An 18,231-nucleotide genomic window follows, 5' to 3' on the forward strand; every position below is an offset into this window, starting at 1 on the left:
AATCCCTCAGTAGTTTATTCCAAGGGTCCAGTTCTTCATTTAAGTACAATGCCTTAAGAAAAGGCATGGAAAGACTATATAAACTTAATAGCAGTAGATTAGACTACAGAGTAATAGATGGCTTATTTTGAATCCATTTATATTTCTTCTGTGTCTTCATGTAGAAAGGATTCATAATTTTTCATTATTAAACAATTTTTTCAGTATGTTTTACACTTGTTGCCCGATTATTTCTTTGGCTGTTCTACAAAACAAAGAAAAAGCATTAGCCCAACTTCACACATATATCTGTTGTTATCTATACACCCTCATTGGGATAATTTTCTTTTTTTAAGATGAAGTTCCAGTCTGCTGTGTCATACCCCTTAAACTAAAAAATTTCCTACTTTAATTTAAAAAGTATCTGAATATGTCTAAAACCCAGGGAGGTATCTCATAAGGCTACCTCTCAGGCTTCTTTTTGATTAGGCAACAAGACTGAATTCTAAATGGATCACCTTCAAGATGTTATTTCCAGCCCTCAGATTGTTTTTACGTTAAGTTTTCAGCATTCTTTTCAAAATACTACTAAAGAACGGGACATTATATTGCCATGTTGACCTTGCCAGCTCTGCACTGATCACAAGACAGAAACCACTTCCCAATTTCTATGTTTATAGCTCCCACTTATAAAGCCATAGATCATTCAGGGATTCTATGAATTTCTTTTAGCAGGAAACTCACAGCAGTCCTGGTGGAAAGCAACTCAGCACGTCTATTTTAGCACAAGTTCATCCTCAGGCGCAGTTTCTCATTCTCTTACTATCATCTATATTTTCTACGTTTCTCCTAAATACCTGAACCTTGCAAGTAACATCTTTTAAAAACCAAAAAATAGTTACACAAGTTTGCTCATTTCTATCTAAAATGATTCACATACAGTCTTCTAAACCACTGGGCATTTTTTGGAATACATGTCAGCTAGTAAAAAAGTTTTCTTTCCAAGAAAGTCACCACTACAACCAATAAGACTTGTTATACACCAAAACACAGTAACACCAAAACACAGTATTTGAATTTGATAAGATTAAAAATATCTTCACTGTCAGCATTGCTATACTGGCGCATCATTCCATTAAGATCAAGTTATACTGTTAAGTTATACAGCTAATAATGAAGTGCTACAGTTAGAGCTTCGTTAGACACCTAATACTAAATAGAACTAAGAATATTAAGCTCATTCTCTTCATTACTACTAGTAGTTGTGGTACAAGAGCACAGAAATCAGAGTGAAGCCGTACACTTTGTAGCATGGCAGGTCCCTACAATCACTACAGAGTGGAAAAGGAAGGAAAAACTGCATCATGGCTAACATCAAGAACATACATTTCCTTTCCAAAACCAGGAACATCTATTTGTTATTTAGGAATACAGAAGGAGAAAGTATAATCTGCAGCAGACTGTGAACACAGTGACCTGAACTGACCTAGACTGTTCTAGTGATGAACACTCATGTCAATGTTCATCTGCTGCAGGTCAGTAACACCCATTTCCAAGCAACAGACAGAAGAAAGCAAAAACTACTGAAGTATTTGAACTACAATATAAAAAGCCATCTACACATATATAAATGAATACAGTATTATAGAGCTTGAAGAGCTTTGCATCATTAAGGCAATCGCAATGTTGACAATAACAAAATCAAATATAACCAAGTTCATAGAAATAAAAGTTACAAAAAGAAGAGAATAAGACAGTTAAAATACAAGTGTATAACAAAGTGTTTTAAGGGAGGCATCGCAGTGAGTTGACGAGGAATGGGTATTTTGCACTTCCTAAATGTTAATTTAGCCTCCTGGCACAGAATAGTGCCAACACTGTCTAATTTGCACCACTTTATCAGAGAGTTAACACAGCCAGTAGTCCTGCCTTCTGCCAATTCAAGTGTACAAATTTTGCTAAAGCTACAAAACCGAATAGGTCTTATAAGACTTGTAAACATCTTTACTCGCTCTCCTTGAATACTTCTGAGAGTTCTATTTGTCCAACCATGATCCCTTCCTCTCCCAGGGTCTCAAGGTGCATCTCAGGATTCTCTTCCTGCACCCTGAGGTCCGGGAGTTAAAGCACCTTATCCTCAAAGAAAGCAAACAATTTTAGTTTCACATCTCTTGAATTGCCAAGTGTTCTAATGACTTAAAACTCAGCTGGCCTGTTACCACTTCTTATTCTCTATTGTGATATATTATACATATTCAGATATACTGTGATATCTGAAATACAAGGAAATGGCCTGAAGCTGTCTGCTAGCAAACTCAGTATCAAGCAAAAGATCGTAGCGTTCATCTGTAAAATTATATTTTGAGACAAAAATTATTTTACATAGAAACAAACCAGTTTGAGTTAAATACCAGAATCAAGCACTCTCCAGTTTCTTATAGTGGTCACTGCTATAAAGCCAAGGGGTTTTTTTTTTTCTGTTTTTTTCCTTCTAGAAGGAGTATTATAGGATCATCAACCTCAAATTTGGTAGCAGTTAAGGAGTGACTGTATTTTGGGTGAAGAGAAACCAAGGTGAGCAAATGAAAGACACTTTTCAGCAAGCAACCCGTTAAAAAAAAATCAGAACAAACTTCAGGCATTTTGAATTTCTGAAGTTTGTTCCCTATTTCAGGATCATTTAAATTAGCATTCAGAGAAGCGCAGTTTTTCAGAATGTTACAGCCAACATATGCAGGATTTTTCAACACATATACATACATAAACAAGCACAATACCTTCAATAAGGCTAAGAATGCACTCCATGTCTCATTAACATTAAGTGGAATTTATCCTGAACCCCAGAAAAATGTATTTTTACCCTTAATTGCTAACAGCAGGTTACCTCTCATTAGCCATTTTATAAAAATCCTGTAGTGGCAGAAAAAACTACAGACTGCTTGAGTTCACACTGTAGGTTCAGTACTGGCCCCGAAGAACAGCCAACTTCATAATTATTCTTCATACCTGTTGCAGTTGCACAGATGAAGGCAGAATACATCATTAAACTCAATATCCTGCTGAGCCTCTGCTTAGGATGATTCAAGAACAGTCCGAGTGACAAAAAATAACAATCAGATATGCAAACAAAGCTCTTACAGGTCATACATTTGTCCTGAAGACTTGTTAAATCAGTGGAGGATCCAACTTCCCTAGCCACTCTCCTCATCAGTTAGGAAGAAGAGATCATTATCACTTTTCCCCAACTTCTTAAATGACAAAAGGATGAATAACACCCACTACTATCTCTAAACCCACTTCTGGTGTGAAAGAAATTATTATACCACCAGATATTCCAACCCCTCCAAAAATTCCCCAAAGTGAGGTTTCTCAAAGAGCCATTAAATGTGCCTAAGCACGATGCCAATGAAACTAAGAAACAAAATACATGTCCAGTGTTAATAAAAAAACAAAAAAGTAATCCTTCACCAAGAAGTGTTATATAACTTATCTGTCACATACTTTCAAGCTGTGTCTAAAAGAAAACCTCACTAGAGTAACTGTTACGAAATAACAGTTCTGTGCACTGCTTCCAAGTAATGGTGACTTTACTCCACATAATTATTTATGGAAGAGCACTTATTACACAGTAAAACCACTTTTATCCTGAGCGTTGATAGAAAGGAGTTATTTAGGAGCAATATTCCAGAAAAAATTACACAGCTACTATACTGATCAGTACCCTCCTGTACATAAACCTCACAGCTATGCAGGTATTTCCTGTTCAGTTTCCACACGGATCTTAACGTAATGCAATGTCCTGCAGTCTTTTATTGTCTTTTGACTCCATGAGATGAATTCTGCAAGAAAATTATATGGGTATGTTAAAGACCTAATCAACTGTTTAAAAAATAAAATTGCAAGAACGGGGCACAAACAGAGAAGTGAAAACACTGGGATGATGAACACTACCGTCCTTTAGGGCCACAAGCAGTATCCAAATTTCATAACAAAAGAAATTAAACAGTAACAATGTAACTACCTTCTTTTCACGGGAGAAAATCTCCTTATTCCTATTTATCTTGAACTATGTCAAGAAATCTCCTTACTTCAAATTTGTGTGCATATCTTTTAGGGTAAGCTCTGCTATACAGCAGCTGCCTTTTAATTTACAACCAGGTGTTCTCTGTGGAGGTTATTCATCCACAAAAAGGAAGCAGATCACACATTTTCAATTTGGAAATCTTGCCAAGAAGCCTATGAGGAAAGTAGGATTTACCCATGCAGACACAGAAGAACAGACTTTCAACCTTCAGTAAACAGGCACCTAAAGTTCTACCAGAGGCTATCTGCCTCTAATGCAGTTGACTAAACAGCTTATGGAAAGCCACAGTAGGGAAACCCTTGATTATGTCTAATTGCCCTCTACCCAAAATACACAGAACTCTCAAATCAGTGCTTTAAATTGCAAAAGGGCCTTAAGTCTACAAAATATGTAGCTGTTTTCACCATTAGCTTACAAAAATGATTAATGAACAGAAGTTTCTGGTTTTTAACTTCTACACGTATGCTATTTTATGCTAGAAAACATTTAATTATAAAACAAGAGTATTAAGTACTCAAATACTTTATTATGTGAATAAACATTATATATTTGTACAAAGAGCGACTTCTGCACCCTTGCTACAGCTTGCACAAACAGAAGTCTGACATTTCAGATGCATATATTACCCCCAAACCTCATGGCATTTACAAGTACTGCAAACACGAATGCTGATCAACTTTTTACAACCCACTTCATTTTATTTTTGGTCACTGTTGATTAAGTATCCTCTATTTATCTTAAGGACTGCTTTAGAAGTAAGTTAGTTAGTTAAGCTTAACTGCAGAATAAATACTGAGATACACCTGTAAGACCAAATGAAATAGCGGTTTATCAATAATGCGTATTTTCCAACTTCAGCCATCTAGAACGCAATTGATAAACAATTCAAGTGGTGAAAAAACACTGCGCGTTTCACAGCTACAGCATCTGCATTTCCTACCTGAAACCTTTGCATGTTCTATCACAATTAATGCCCCGATATCAATCAGGATTTTTTTATTTAAGCAAAACAATATCAAAACAGCACTAAGCATATTTTCAAGCAACCAAACCAGAGCATTTCAAAGCTACCTCATCAGCCATGAGAATATATGAATGGCTATGTCTGGTCAGACCAACAGACTGCCAACCTCAGTATCCCACTTCTAACCACAGGCAAACAGGCAGCTCCATGGGAGTAGTGTAAAAACAGAAGAATAAACCTCAGAAAACATTCCAAATCTCCAAAAACTTGTAAACCAAAAGTATCCTGAGCCAAAGTAGTATCTTTGAATTTAGACACCCTCAGGGACTTTTACTCTGTGAACTCATCCAAACACTTTTTGAACCAAGAACATTTTAGCATCTACAATATCCCCCTGCACAAAATTCCACTAATTCCTGAAAAGTCAGGGGTTTTTTGAAAATAACTGATTTTACTTCATGCTTCCTAGCTGCTGACTGAGACACACTGATTCTGCCCTTAAACTAACGACCATTCCACAACCCTCATAACTGCTTTCACTTCCAATCTATCATCAAAACAAAGTACTTGCTTGCCAAAAACAAGGTGAAGTCTATGCTATCAGAACTGTTCTTCAAATTTTGAGGGAAACACTCCCCCTTGCAAAGCAAAACAAGCTACATGTAGCCAAATATTTCATCAAATGATTCTTGCTACACTTTCTAAATGCTGAAGCTTTGAAACATGCTGAAACACTGCACATCTACACTCTGAACGTTTACATGTTTACAACTACATGTAAAGCAGCTAATTTAGATAATCACCTCAAACATGAAAGATTCCTAGAAAGATACACTTTTTTTTTTAAAAAAAAAGAACGTACTATTGGGATGTAACTCTGCAATATTCATGAGGTTCCCAAAAGGTTCCCAAAGTTCATGAAATTCCTTTCATAAGCTGCTTTCCAACCCTCAGGAGCAGGGGAAAAAAAATTTAAAGGAAAAAAGAAGAGAAGCATGCAAGTAAAATCTGTGAGTTTGGGTTTTTTTTAAACACTTACATAAAGAACACAAAATGTTAGGTAACAATGCCCCCATAATATCACTGGAGAAATAGCATTTGTAAAATTAGGCAAACTAGGAACTTCAGTTATATGTCACTAAAGCTGTCATTTCATTAGATTAAAAAAAATGTATAAACAACCATATTAATCTTTCTGCATATTTCAGTTACTTAAAAGGATGCACACTGTTTATACTGAAATTGTATATACTTTGTTATGAGTATTTATGTTTCTTAATTATTCTTCCTATTCATTAAAACATTTGAATGCAGCATCTACTGTTAATTCTCTCTCAACATGTTCTTGTGTGATTTTGAAGTATCAGAGAGGTATCAATCTTATTTTTACCTAGTTCAGAAAAAGTGAAGAAACTGCACAATTGAGACCTTTATTCCAGCCAAGCATTATTAACCCATAAGCCCCGAAAGAAAGTGGAACGCTACTGATTTCCCCCCAAAAGTTGCAAGTTTTCCCATGATACCCCTTTTTGACACAACTTTATCTTCCTTCTCTGAGAGTGCATCTCCAAAGTGTTTTCCCATCCACTTTTCTTTTTATTTTATGAGACTATGGAGCCACTCACCTCCTAAAAAAAACAATTAGTTCTAATACATAACATCCAACAATACGGTCTTGCTAGAACTCCTCTAAAGCTCATAAAAGCGTTCAAAAACACGGACCAAACTTATCTCAGTGTAACAGCTACCAACATCCAGGTGGTCACACTGACAAATCAAAGTTACAGTTACAATTACACAACATTGTTACACCGAAAATCATTCTTTTAGTTCACAGACTAGAGAACAGATCCAGCCTGTTACTTCAAGCTATCAACGCAGCATGCAAAGCCAGACTATCTCCTTTCAGTACAGCGGTGAGTAAATGCTAAAAAAGTTACTGTGGCAGCCAGCATTAAAAGTGAAAGGGAAAAAAAGCATACTATGGTTTCAAGTACTGCACTCCTGATATTTCTGTGCTTCATGTTGAGTTGCACACAGAGATTCGGCAAATAATTACTCGGCTTCACTTGTGCACATAGACAGAACAGCCATGTACCTGAATAGCTAGAAAAGATAGTGTAAAATTACGAACATTTAAGATTGAAAGTCTGATGTGAGCGTAGATTTAAGTCTACTAGTACAAGACTTCTTCAGATCCAAAGGGCTGAGACCCTTTGTCAGGCATTATGGCTGCGGTAAAAACCTCAAGACGATGAAGTAACATGTAATTTAAATTAACAATAAAAATGTATCCCATAGACAGGTAGAACAATATAACAAGCAGTTCATTACAAGATCCAAGAAATAAACTGTTGCTGCGGATCATCTCTCCCTGCACCATCATCCTCATACGCAGAGACCACTCTTACTAGGGGTGGGCAATTCTTCCAGTCACTTGAACTATACAGGGAAAAAGAGGGGTGGGTGGGGAAATCACTCAGGAGTCCCATTAATTTCATACTGCAGGTAAGGAAGTATCTTATTCTTCGGAAGCATAAAAGTCATAAATTCAGAACAGGTAAAGAAAATCACACATATTGCCAAATCATTCGGTTTTCCACATACTTTTTATAAAGCATCACTTGCAAAGTTATCAAGTTAACTTAGAAAGAACTTGTAATTGCCAGCAGTGCGAAACAATGTTTAGAGAGTTTACTGTAATGTTGAAAGAAGGAAGAAATTACCTGCATGAGGAGAGTTGCACCTAAACCATCCAACTCTCATGCTTCCGTATTAATTATCTATTATCATGCTACAGAATGTGGGGGTTTTTTTCTTTTCAACCTGGAGGCCTCAGTCATCAAAAAAACTCACATTTGTACATCGCAGCACACAGATGAGTAACACTCTCAGCATTTTCAATGGACAAAACTGTTGTTTGGGGTCCAAAATATTAACGCTTTATTAGTCACAAAATATACTGGGACTTTACAGCTTGAGTTGTAGAACAACAGAAAAAATGCAGGCCTGGTGAACACATCTCTTCCAAAAATATTCTCAGCTTGTTCCTGCACCAGTCTTCACCACTGTACAGACTGACATTTAAAATTCAAAGGTAATGGCCTCCTCCCCTTCTATCCTGGTCTTCTGAAGTTATAAAAAAACCCACCCTCACGCACATGCACTGTACGGCAACTGTGCCATCTCTGTCCCGTGACCTGATGCACACAGGCGGTAGAGTGAATCAACACATACACAGCCAGGGTCAGAACCACTAAGGTACCTTCAGAAATAAGCAACTGAAACACTGTGGCCACAGATGACAAACAGCAATTACAAACAAACGCAGCAGACTTGGCAAGAACACATCACAGTGTCTAGAGGCCACGTGAGTTCACAGCAGCACTTTTTCAGTCAGAGAGAGCTTTCACAGTCTCTGAACTGAGCTTTACATTAGAGAACGCGGTACTTCATTTTAAAGTAACTAGCCTACACATAAATATTTCAAGACAGTTTTGCTTGCTTATGAATGACACTGAGCACCTTATTTATAAACATAGCGCTCTATTACTAAGACACTAGAGAAAATAAGAGAGTCAACTGTTCTCTGCTAAAAATGCCCACCAACGTCCACCAAACTGATTTTAAAAACTGCCGTTCCCACGAGGTTTAAAATGGTACGACAGGCAGTAAGTGAAGCAAATGGTGAAAGCTCTTCATTTGTTTCCCTCGTTTTTTTTAAATTCTTTCTTGATTATAGTTGTAACAAAAATAGCGCAGACTACATCCTTATTATAGAGCTGAGAAGTCCTGAAAGAATTGTCCAGGCTCAGGTGTATTTCTTGGTTCTGAAATCTGAAAGTAAATACATCATAAACATTGGCTGCTGTTGCAGCATGCTATTAAAAACCCTAATTATGGTGCAATTTGATGGAATGCCACTTCAAGACAGCAAACATTCACTTGATACAAAAATCACCAAAAAGTCTTTGGAAGAAATACAGTTTGTTAACTGTTATAGCCTACATTTCTGTGCTATAAAAGAATAACGACTCCTATACGGATGCCTCGCATTCAGTGGATTTTGTAAGCTGTACGTAAGCTTGTAATAGTCTACGCACGGTTTTATTTTTACGTGCAAAAGTAGTTTGCAGAGGTACGCTTTCTATCGCCGAAAGTAAACGTTCATGGCCAGAGATCTACACCGGCACTCCAACACTTGTTTGCTACCCTGGAAAGTTATTCAGTTTTCATTCCTGCGACGAAGTTCGTACTTTTACGTACACGAAAATGACCACGCTGCAAACCCACCAGCTCCAAAGCAAGGAGACAGCACGAAAGCGAGCGGCCGCTCGACCTGCCCCAGACCAGAGCGCCCGGCCAGGTCCTTCACCGGAGGCCCAGCCGCTCCCCGCGGGGCAGGCCGGCCCCCGTCTTCGCCCCGCGGGGCGGCCGCCGGCCTAGCTCCGGGCAGGCACCGCCCGCCCCGGCCCGCGGGCTCCCGCTGCCCGCAACTCGCAGGCAGGGCTGCGGAGGCCCGGAGAGCCCCGGAGCCGCCGTGCCGCGGGAGGCGACGGCAGCTGTCACGGCGCGGCTCGCCCCGCCGCGGCCGGGCGGGGAGCGGGGTCGGCGCGGCCCCGCGCCCCGGCAGCGCCCGCCCTTCCCCAGCCGCCCTCCGGGCCCCGCAACGCCAGCGCGGTCGAGAGGCCTGCGGAGCGGGGGCTGCCTCCGGAGCCGGGAGCCCCGGCGGGCGCCATGCTAAAAACCAAAATGGCTGCCCCAGGGAAGGGAGCCCAGCTCAGGCCGTGAGGGGCTGCGCCTCCGCCGGCCCCGCCGCTCCGCTCGCCGGACCTCGCCCGGGCACCGGCCACGAGCCGCGGCGACCGGCTCAGCCTCAGGGCCCCAGCGGGCTCCGCTCGCCCGGGCAGCTCCGCTCCCGCGCCCCGAGCGCGGCCCGGTCCCCCGGAGCCCACCGACCCGGTCCCGGCCCGCGCCCAGCTCCGCACGGAGCCCACCCCCCGTACCTGCAGCTCGGCCCGCTCCACCTCCCAGTGCGCCCTCTCCATCTCGAAGCGAGCCCACTCGTGCTGGATGTAGTGCAGGATCCCCGGGATGGTGTAGTGCTGGGGCCGGGACAGCTCGGCGGGGCCCGCTGCCTCCTGACCAGCGGGGGCCGCGGAGCCCTGGGGCGGCTGCTGCAGCTGCCCTCCTCCTCCTCCTCCTCCGCCGCCGCCGCCGCCGGCCCCCACGCAGCCCCCACCCGACTGCAGGTTCATGTTCCCACCCGCCGGCGGCGGCGGCTGCTGCGGTCTCGGGGCGGCCGCCATCCCGCCACCTCCTCCGGCTCCGGGGTGCTCGTCCATTGTCTGCGGGGAGTCCTCCTCCTCGTCCCGCGGCGGGGGCCCGGAGCAGGGGCCAGGGAGAGGGCGAGCGGAGCTGGCTGGGGCGGGGAGGAGGGGGGCGGGCCGGGCGCGAGGAAGGGGGGGCTGCGCCGAGCGGTATCCGGGTGTCAGAGCAGCGCCGAGCCGCCGCCAGCCGCCATTACAGCCGCCGAGCCGCCGGCCCACCCACCCGCGGCCGGGCGGGGAGGGAGGGAGGGAGGAGAGAGGAGGGGGGAGCGGCGCGGCGCACGCCGGGAAATCGCTCCCCTCGCCCGCCGGCTTCCTCCTGCCGGGCGGGCAGGGCGGCGCAGCGCGCATGCGCGGGAGGGGAGGTGAGCGCCGTGCCCCGGGGGCGGGGGAGCGGGCCGGGAGCCCCGTGTCCGGGCCGGGGTGGCGGCGGGACGCCCCGGGACAGCCGCCCCGCCGCTGCCGCCTCTCTCCGCCTCCGCCGCCTCTCTCCGCCTCCGCTGTGCTGACCCGGGACAGCCCGCTGTCGGCAGCCGCCGCCGGCGTGAGGAGCGGGGAGGGCCCGCCCGCGGCCCGGCCCCAGCCCCAGCCCCAGGTGGGTCGGTGTCGGGGCGGGCGGCTTCCGTCCGCTGTGGAGCGAGGCGCGGGAGCGGTGGCGCTGGGCTGAGGCGGCCGAGGGCGGGTTCGGCAGCTTCGCGCCCCAGGAGGGTCAGGCGCCCTGGGAAGCGGCCGCGGGAATGCCGCCGGGCCCGGGCCTGCTGCCTCGGCGGCCTGCAGGCGCCGCGCCGGGGGTCAGAGGGCTGAAGTTTCTCGGCCTCCGAGTGGCTTAGCGGTCCGCTGAGCCCGCCCCGCAGGGAGGCGGTTTGGGAATAGGCTTCTGAAATTTATGGTGCGTCCCTGGAAGCTGGTTGATCTTTTTAAATGAACGGTCGGCAGCGTGGAGTGTCAGTGGTGTGGGATGTTTGCGACGTATTCCCTCCTGGGTGGGAAGGGAAAGCGCACGATGTGTGCCGTTCAACCACGTGAGGAAGGTTTTGCAAGAAATTACTGGTTTATTTCATCTGGCTCAGTTTTATCTGTGCTAGCAGTGCTGTGTTCGATCCGCAGTTTGGATACGGTGAAACTACCTCAGTTGCAGAGTATTGCTCTGAAACACAGTATTTACAAATTATCATCACATCCTGTTTGAAATGATCTGTAGGTCACCCACTGTGAGTAAGGTAGGAGTTTGGGTTTGCCTGTCTCCAAAATATTTACATGCTGTACTCATTCAGTAAGAAAATGGATAATTTCCTAAATAAGGCTCATTCTTGGCAGAGCTGGAATTCTGTTATTACTGAAAAAATAAATACTGCTTCTCTCAGTACTGGTGTTTCCTTTCTTTGCTAATCTCTCCTCAGGTGTGCATTAGCTATTTCAGTTGGTTTATCCAGTCCTTCCTTTCTTTTCCATTAAATCATTTCCTAGTAACATCTTATCCTACAGCCTTCCTGATTCCATACAGATTAGCCACTCTAAATCCAACTCCTTTCCTCCTTTCCAGCTCAGCTGATTTTTATTCATTGTCTACTGACAGTATCAAGTCACTACTAAAAATTAAGGCTCGCCTCATAACCAGTTTAGCCTTTTGTTTAGGTCCAGTCTTATGGGACATTCCTCGTTCCTTAGTATGTGGGAGTTACTGCAGTTTAATTCCGTTACTATGTTCAGCCAGCTTTTTGACAACTCAACAGCAAAGGAAAACTTTTTTACTCTTTCCTTCCTCCCTGACTTCCCTAGATTAATAAGGTTGCTTTTTTTAAAATCCCTGATCCTGAAGCTGAACGCAGTATTTTCTTTTAAAGACACAGAGATAATTGTTTCATCTTTGTAGGAATTATTATGTGTACAGTAGTAAGATGTAGAATACAAAAATTATTACTATTATGGATAATTATTAATAACACTGCATATGGTTTTTATTAAAGCCTTGTACATGGTCCGAACAAAAATAGGAAGAGCGAGGGTATCAGTGATGTGAGCAGTCTTCGTTTGCCATGTACTTCTGTACAGTAAATTTGTAACCAGGAAGCTCGATAGCCCAACATACACCTCAAAAATATTCGTTCCCATGCTGTCACCTGCTTGTGCCTCTACTATTTAGTCTTTTCATTAATGCTTTAATTCCAGTTTAACCCATTTTGTTCTACATTTAGTACACACAAAAAGTGCAACTAGACCTCTGCATCTAGAAAACAAACTTGCTCAGAGTTGAACAGTGCAGTAAATTATTGGCTTATAGTTCTAACAATTATTTTTAATTCTTGGTGAAGCAGATCTGTAAAAATGTAGTCATACATGTCTTGTTTGCTAGATTTGATCTCTGATTTAAATTTTATCTGAGAGCCCTAGAACGCTGCAAAACTTTGTTACAGCATGATAACTAAAATGCTTGTAAATCTGTGGGCATTGACTAGGGTGGCTTTAGCTTGAGAGACACAAATCTAATTTGAATGATTACTGCAAGAAATCTCAAACTGAGGTTGTGTTTATTTTTTTAGAATTTGTGTGTCAGAGTATGTAGAAATATTGGTGAAATCTTTGACAAAATAAACAAATGTCGAGTGCTTGTATCTACTGGAGGAATAATTAAAATTCTGTTTAAAATATGTTTTATATTACTGCATATAGAATCTGTTGGGTTGGCCGTGCTGAAGACTTAAGACCTTTTTATCCGCAGAACAGGTATTGCAGGCTTTGCCTCTCTAAGAGGTCTCAACCAGTATCTGAAAAGACAGCGTTCAGGGGTGTGACTCACAAACAGTGGCAACTTACTTTGAGGTGTCTCACGCTGTGGTGCAGCCTACAGAGCTGGCATGTCCTGGGAGCAGCTCCTGAACCATCATGGTTTCTGTTTCAGCATTGTGAAGCGAACCAAGCAGGTTTCAGTTTGTCTTGAAGTACAAGGCAGGAGTTACCTGTGCAGGCCAGGTGGGATGAGCCTGCTTGGGGACAGGAAAATCAAGAAGCATCTCTTCATGAGCCCGGGTCCGTGGACTTCTGTGTATGTGCTGGTTTAGAAGGAGTTAAAGCCATCCTACTGTAAGTCATCAAGGACTACATACTCCATCAGTCAACCAGTGTGAGTCACACAAGCCGATCATGATGCCGGTTTTCTCTCATAGATACTTATCTTCGAGAGAGACTTTAATGAGGTTGAGATCTAACACAGTGTAACAACACCTATTTAAATCACAGTGGTTAAACTGTGTGTCGTTTGTGTGTGTGCCAAATTATCCTTGCAGAAAAAACATTTTGTGAAGGAGGGTGCTACTCAGTCACTCAGGAAGGTGATTTCTTTTGCACGAAAGTTTGCCATTTGAAGACTTTACATCTTACCGAAGTGATACCTTCTGAGGTTTTTGTTTCTAGGCAGTCTTCATTTTGTCGTAGAGTTTTGTAGGAGTTTTGTAGATCAGGTGTGCACGAAGCACATACTGTAGGCTATTCTGGACAAAATTTGTAATGCATGGTTGACTGCGATGGGGAGAGCTGGACTTAACAGTCCATCAGGATCTGGATCGTCCCTTCTAGTCTTCTGTGCCTAAGCACGCTTGTGGTGCAGATAGTTGTCCAGTGACCTGGAATGAGACAGCCTATTAATTTCTGACAAACAGCCTTCAGAAGTAATGTCTTTTCATTACTAAAATGAGCAAAATAATGGCAGAGGTATGAAAGGCTTGCATCTGGTCACCAATTGCCTTGAACCATTTGATTCTGTATGCATAAAAACATCGTAATTTGTGTGTGTGTGCATGGATACACGCAGGCATGTGCTTGAGAATGCGCAGCAAAGCACGTGAGAGTTGTATCAGAAGAAATGGAGCTGTCTTCATAAGCAGAGTACTGATTATTGATCCTAAAAGGTAGCTTCTGAGATAACATAGAACTTGATGACAGAATGGGAGTTTCTCCACCCATGGACATGTGCAGATATGCTTTTTGTTTGTTTATTATACTTCACAGGTTTCATTACATCTTATATATGCAAAACTAATTTTAACGTGTGGTCTGTGTCTGAAAGCCAAGATGAAAGGAGAAGAAATAAACTTTGTAGAAACACAACTCAGTAATTTCCTTTTTCTGCCTAAATTGTGTAAGCAAATGTGGTTATTTCTACAAGTTATTTTTTTCAGAATTATTTTTAAAGGAAATAAAAAAATGCTTAAGATACTTTTAACATTGATGTTATTCTCAAAGTCAGATTCCACAGCTATGCTTGCATGCTTTTTGTAAATTTTTAAAAATTTGTTATTTGTATATGTAACTTTATTCCAGTGTTGCTGCACAAAACTGTGTGCTTGTGCTGCCATTTATATGAGCAAAATTTCTGGGTAAAATTTTGGAAGCTGTCTTTGGGGCTGGTGGAAAAATACAGCAGTGACTAGTGATATCAGTGGACCTCTTTCCTACAGATGTTAATCAGCTGTTCTAATAGTGTGAATAATGATTGTCGCATAAATTACAGATAACACATTTGAGTACTGCTACGGTTCTACCTCTGTTACAACGTTATTTTTTTTTTATGTATCTATTCTGGATAAGAGCATTTGTGAGGATTAAAGAAAAAAATCCGGTCTAAAGTATTTTCATATGTAAAACAATCCAGGCCATTCATAAGAGTACACGCAGATGCAATAGTGATAACATCAGAAGGGGATTAACCATGTAGAAAGATTAGGTTAATAAAGGACTAATTAGGATTAGGGGCCAATCCTGTGGTAGGATCCATACGTATCAATTCTTCATATACTTTTTCTGTTACATATTGCTAAACAGTAACTCAAAGTACAACAGCTTTGTCAGTGCCCCTGGGGTAGTTTCCCTCTCCTCCCTTGCTCAGGTCCTACTTGAATATCCGCAGACATGTTAAGCCTCGGGGTTTTTTATGTCTAAATTACAAAAATAGCTTGGAAACAACTTGTTCAAAACAGAAGACTGTTTTCATGCATCGGCAGTACCAAACACAAAGCTGAAGAAGAAAAAAGAAAAGCTGTCTGACTTGCTGTCATTATCTGCTTAACTTGGACAGACATATTTTGCAGTTGGTAGGAACAATGTGCATAGCTTTTGGTCTGCTGTGTCTGAGCTCGCTATTTTTTTCATTAAGACAATGGGCAGCATTTCTTAGGTTGCTCCTCTTTCAGACTGCAACTCTTTTTTAAGTAGCTTTAAAGCTTCAGGGTTTTTCTGCTCGTGAGGTTGGCCCTTGCTAGAGCGCCTCTTTCTGAGCTGGAAGGAGTCATTCATTCTTATCCTTACTTCTGGGAAGGTTCGTATCAAAGAATGGCTAAGTCATCTCACTGTTTTACCTTTATGCCTCAAAATATTGAGACGTCTTCTTATTGCAGTTCTAACTTCAGGCAGCAATGCAAAATAGGACGGGGGGAAAAAAGAGCCACATGTTGAATGCAGAAGAGATTGTATGGATGGCACTTTCCCATTTTGTCATAAGTGTCAGCCGAAGCTGCCATCTGACAGTGAAGATCCTGTCACACATTTCCATCTGGGACCTTTTTTGTCCTAATTACCCGCTTCATTCTTTCTCAGAGACCCACCTGTGCTAGTGCAGAAGGCCAGGACAAGCCACATGCACCACCACAGAAGCACTGACCAGCGTCCATGACTCTTCGGTCGGAGCGAATCAACGAAAGTGCGCTCCTGTTCTGGAAGTGAAGAGGCTTCACCGTGCCTGGGGGAGGTGAGAAAGCTCTGAGACTGTCACAATTCCAAAAGGACTGTCCTGTCCCGAGGATTCATCCTCTTCTCTGGAGGTGTCACTTTGTTACGAAATGACATCTCGTTATCAGGCCTAATTAGTGAAGATACATTCAGTATAGAAATGTAAACTACTTTGTACGTGGAGTAAAGCACAGTACACTGAGGAAAATGGGATCCCTTTCTTGAGATCTAAGTGATGATAATAGAGGTGGCTTTTCTTTGGGAAAATAATTACATAACCAGTATGAATCAGAAGTAAGCAATAATTAATGTCAGCACAATATATTGGGATTTTTTTGTATCAATGTCATGAAAGATTTAGATGTTATCACCCGTGAATGGTACATAGCCAGTTTATTCAAGTTGCTAGTCATCTGAGGCAGCACCTATGCAGCTTGCCGTGTTATAAAAAGATCAGCATATGTTTAAACGTCTGTGAGGCTGCTGCCTCAGAGACTGGTTTTGTCCCCTTTTGCTTTTCTGCATTAAGATATACTGGTTTTACACAAAGAGTTACACTGTATTGTTCTGTGGATTGCCGATATGTTTTATTCAGCTTGAACTTTCTCACAGGAGTTGTGAGACCTTGGGAGAGAATATTTGCACGAGGCAAGGAGCAATTCTTCGGAACTGGAATAAAGAAATAGCTTTTGTGGTAGTTGCTGTGTTTCCAGTGCATAAACCTCAAGAGCATTTGGGCCAATAAATCTGTGATCCAAATAGAGAGTCAGAGGGAAAACATTACAGTGACTGTTTTCTGGCATTAAAGAAAGTAACCCAGAACTTCTATTTAAAAAAAATTACATCTGCAACTTACCTTTTTTTTTGCATGCTTTTCACAACATGAAAGATTTCAGTTGTTTAGCAAGCAGATTCTGATATATGCTATGCTCTTTTTAATAGCCTTTTTCATTGTACGTGGCATGTGGCATATTCTACAACTGTATTTCAGTGGCATTGTGTGGATTAATATTTATTTAGATTGAGAATAAGCTTTTTTGAGTAATTATAACATGAACAGTTTTCTCCTGAGTTATCAAAGACCCACACTTAGTTTTCATTGAATGCAAAATCTACATTTTACATCAGTATGGGAAATTAGACAGATTTCAGTGTCTCCTGGTCCAGCTCAAGATGTGTGCTGATGCTGCTGATACCAAACATTTAGGAGTCTCTCTTCTCTGCATTAAATAAACGGTCATGTGTTGTGGCCCATGCATTTCCCTTTATCCTCTCTCCTTTCAGTCTGATGTCAGGGTGGTATGAGTGAAATCATTAAGTACAAGTCGGGTTGGGAAAGGAAGTGCCCATTGGCCAGTTTTGCTCTTATGAGCTATGTGAATCTTATGTTTTGGTATTGGGCAAATTTCTGATAATGTTGTCAAACCAGTTAGCACACAGGAAGAAAATGGTATGTAGATTTATGGTTTTGAAGAAGTAATTGTTTACTCCTCCAGTTCCCCAAATCCTACAAAGAAATTAAATTGTCTGATCATGTGAAAGCTGTATTATTTATTAGATAGTTTTTGCCTATTTGTGTGGGGAAAAAAATGGAGTTTTACTCATGGGATGCATGCAAAAGAGTGGAGGTATTTTCCCATATTCTATGTTTTGGCAATAAACTCAGTCTTAAATATATGCAGATCTGGGCTGGCTGGCTTTTAGGAAGTCTTTTATTACTCTTATGTATACTATTTTTTTTTTTTCCTCACAGAAAGACTCTTGATTCTTGCACCACGTATTCAAATCTACTGCTGAGATCAACAAAAAAGAAATGATAAAATTTTTTCTTATGGTAAACAAACAAGGTCAAACAAGGCTCTCTAGGTATTATGAGCATGTAGAAATTAATAAACGGACAATGCTGGAAGCCGAAGTAATCAAAAACTGTCTTTCCCGTTCAAAGGATCAGGTAAGCTTTGTAGTTTTTCCCCTAGCCATTTCATTTTATTAACATCTCACATCCTTTATGTCGATAATTCTGAAAACACGGTAGTTTCCATTGCAGGTCATTATTTCATTTGTACCCATCAAGGGAAAGATTGTGTTTCTAGATTGTGGGTTCAGTCAGCTGAACTGTTATTCTGCACTGAATAAATATGTTTTTCTGAGGC

At 42.1% G+C, this 18,231-nt stretch overlaps 2 protein-coding genes across 14 annotated transcripts in view; one reads left to right on the forward strand and one right to left on the reverse strand.

Annotated features, from left to right (window-relative positions):
* STRN3 (striatin 3) overlaps nt 1–10,589 on the reverse strand; it is a 68,833-nt gene extending 58,244 nt beyond the window's left edge. For all 5 annotated transcript variants that reach the window (XM_075425258.1, XM_075425257.1, XM_075425259.1 and 2 more), the window contains exon 1: nt 10,034–10,589. In XM_075425258.1, coding sequence (XP_075281373.1) covers nt 10,034–10,372 — 339 coding nt within the window. In that variant the 5' untranslated portion in view covers nt 10,373–10,589. The remainder of the gene's footprint in view (nt 1–10,033) is intronic.
* An 88-nt stretch (nt 10,590–10,677) lies between these two features.
* Nucleotides 10,678–18,231, forward strand: part of AP4S1 (adaptor related protein complex 4 subunit sigma 1) — a 52,658-nt gene continuing 45,104 nt past the window's right edge. For 8 of the 9 annotated variants that reach the window (XM_075425149.1, XM_075425144.1, XM_075425151.1 and 5 more), the window contains exons 1-3: nt 10,729–10,952; nt 15,947–16,097; nt 17,832–18,029. In XM_075425149.1, the coding sequence (XP_075281264.1) occupies nt 17,892–18,029 (138 nt within the window). In that variant the 5' untranslated portion in view covers nt 10,729–10,952; nt 15,947–16,097; nt 17,832–17,891. The other variant, XM_075425146.1, reaches the window with a different exon arrangement.

Source organism: Opisthocomus hoazin, chromosome 7 (genome assembly GCF_030867145.1).
Source record: "Opisthocomus hoazin isolate bOpiHoa1 chromosome 7, bOpiHoa1.hap1, whole genome shotgun sequence".
Taxonomy (NCBI): Eukaryota; Metazoa; Chordata; class Aves; order Opisthocomiformes; family Opisthocomidae; genus Opisthocomus; species Opisthocomus hoazin.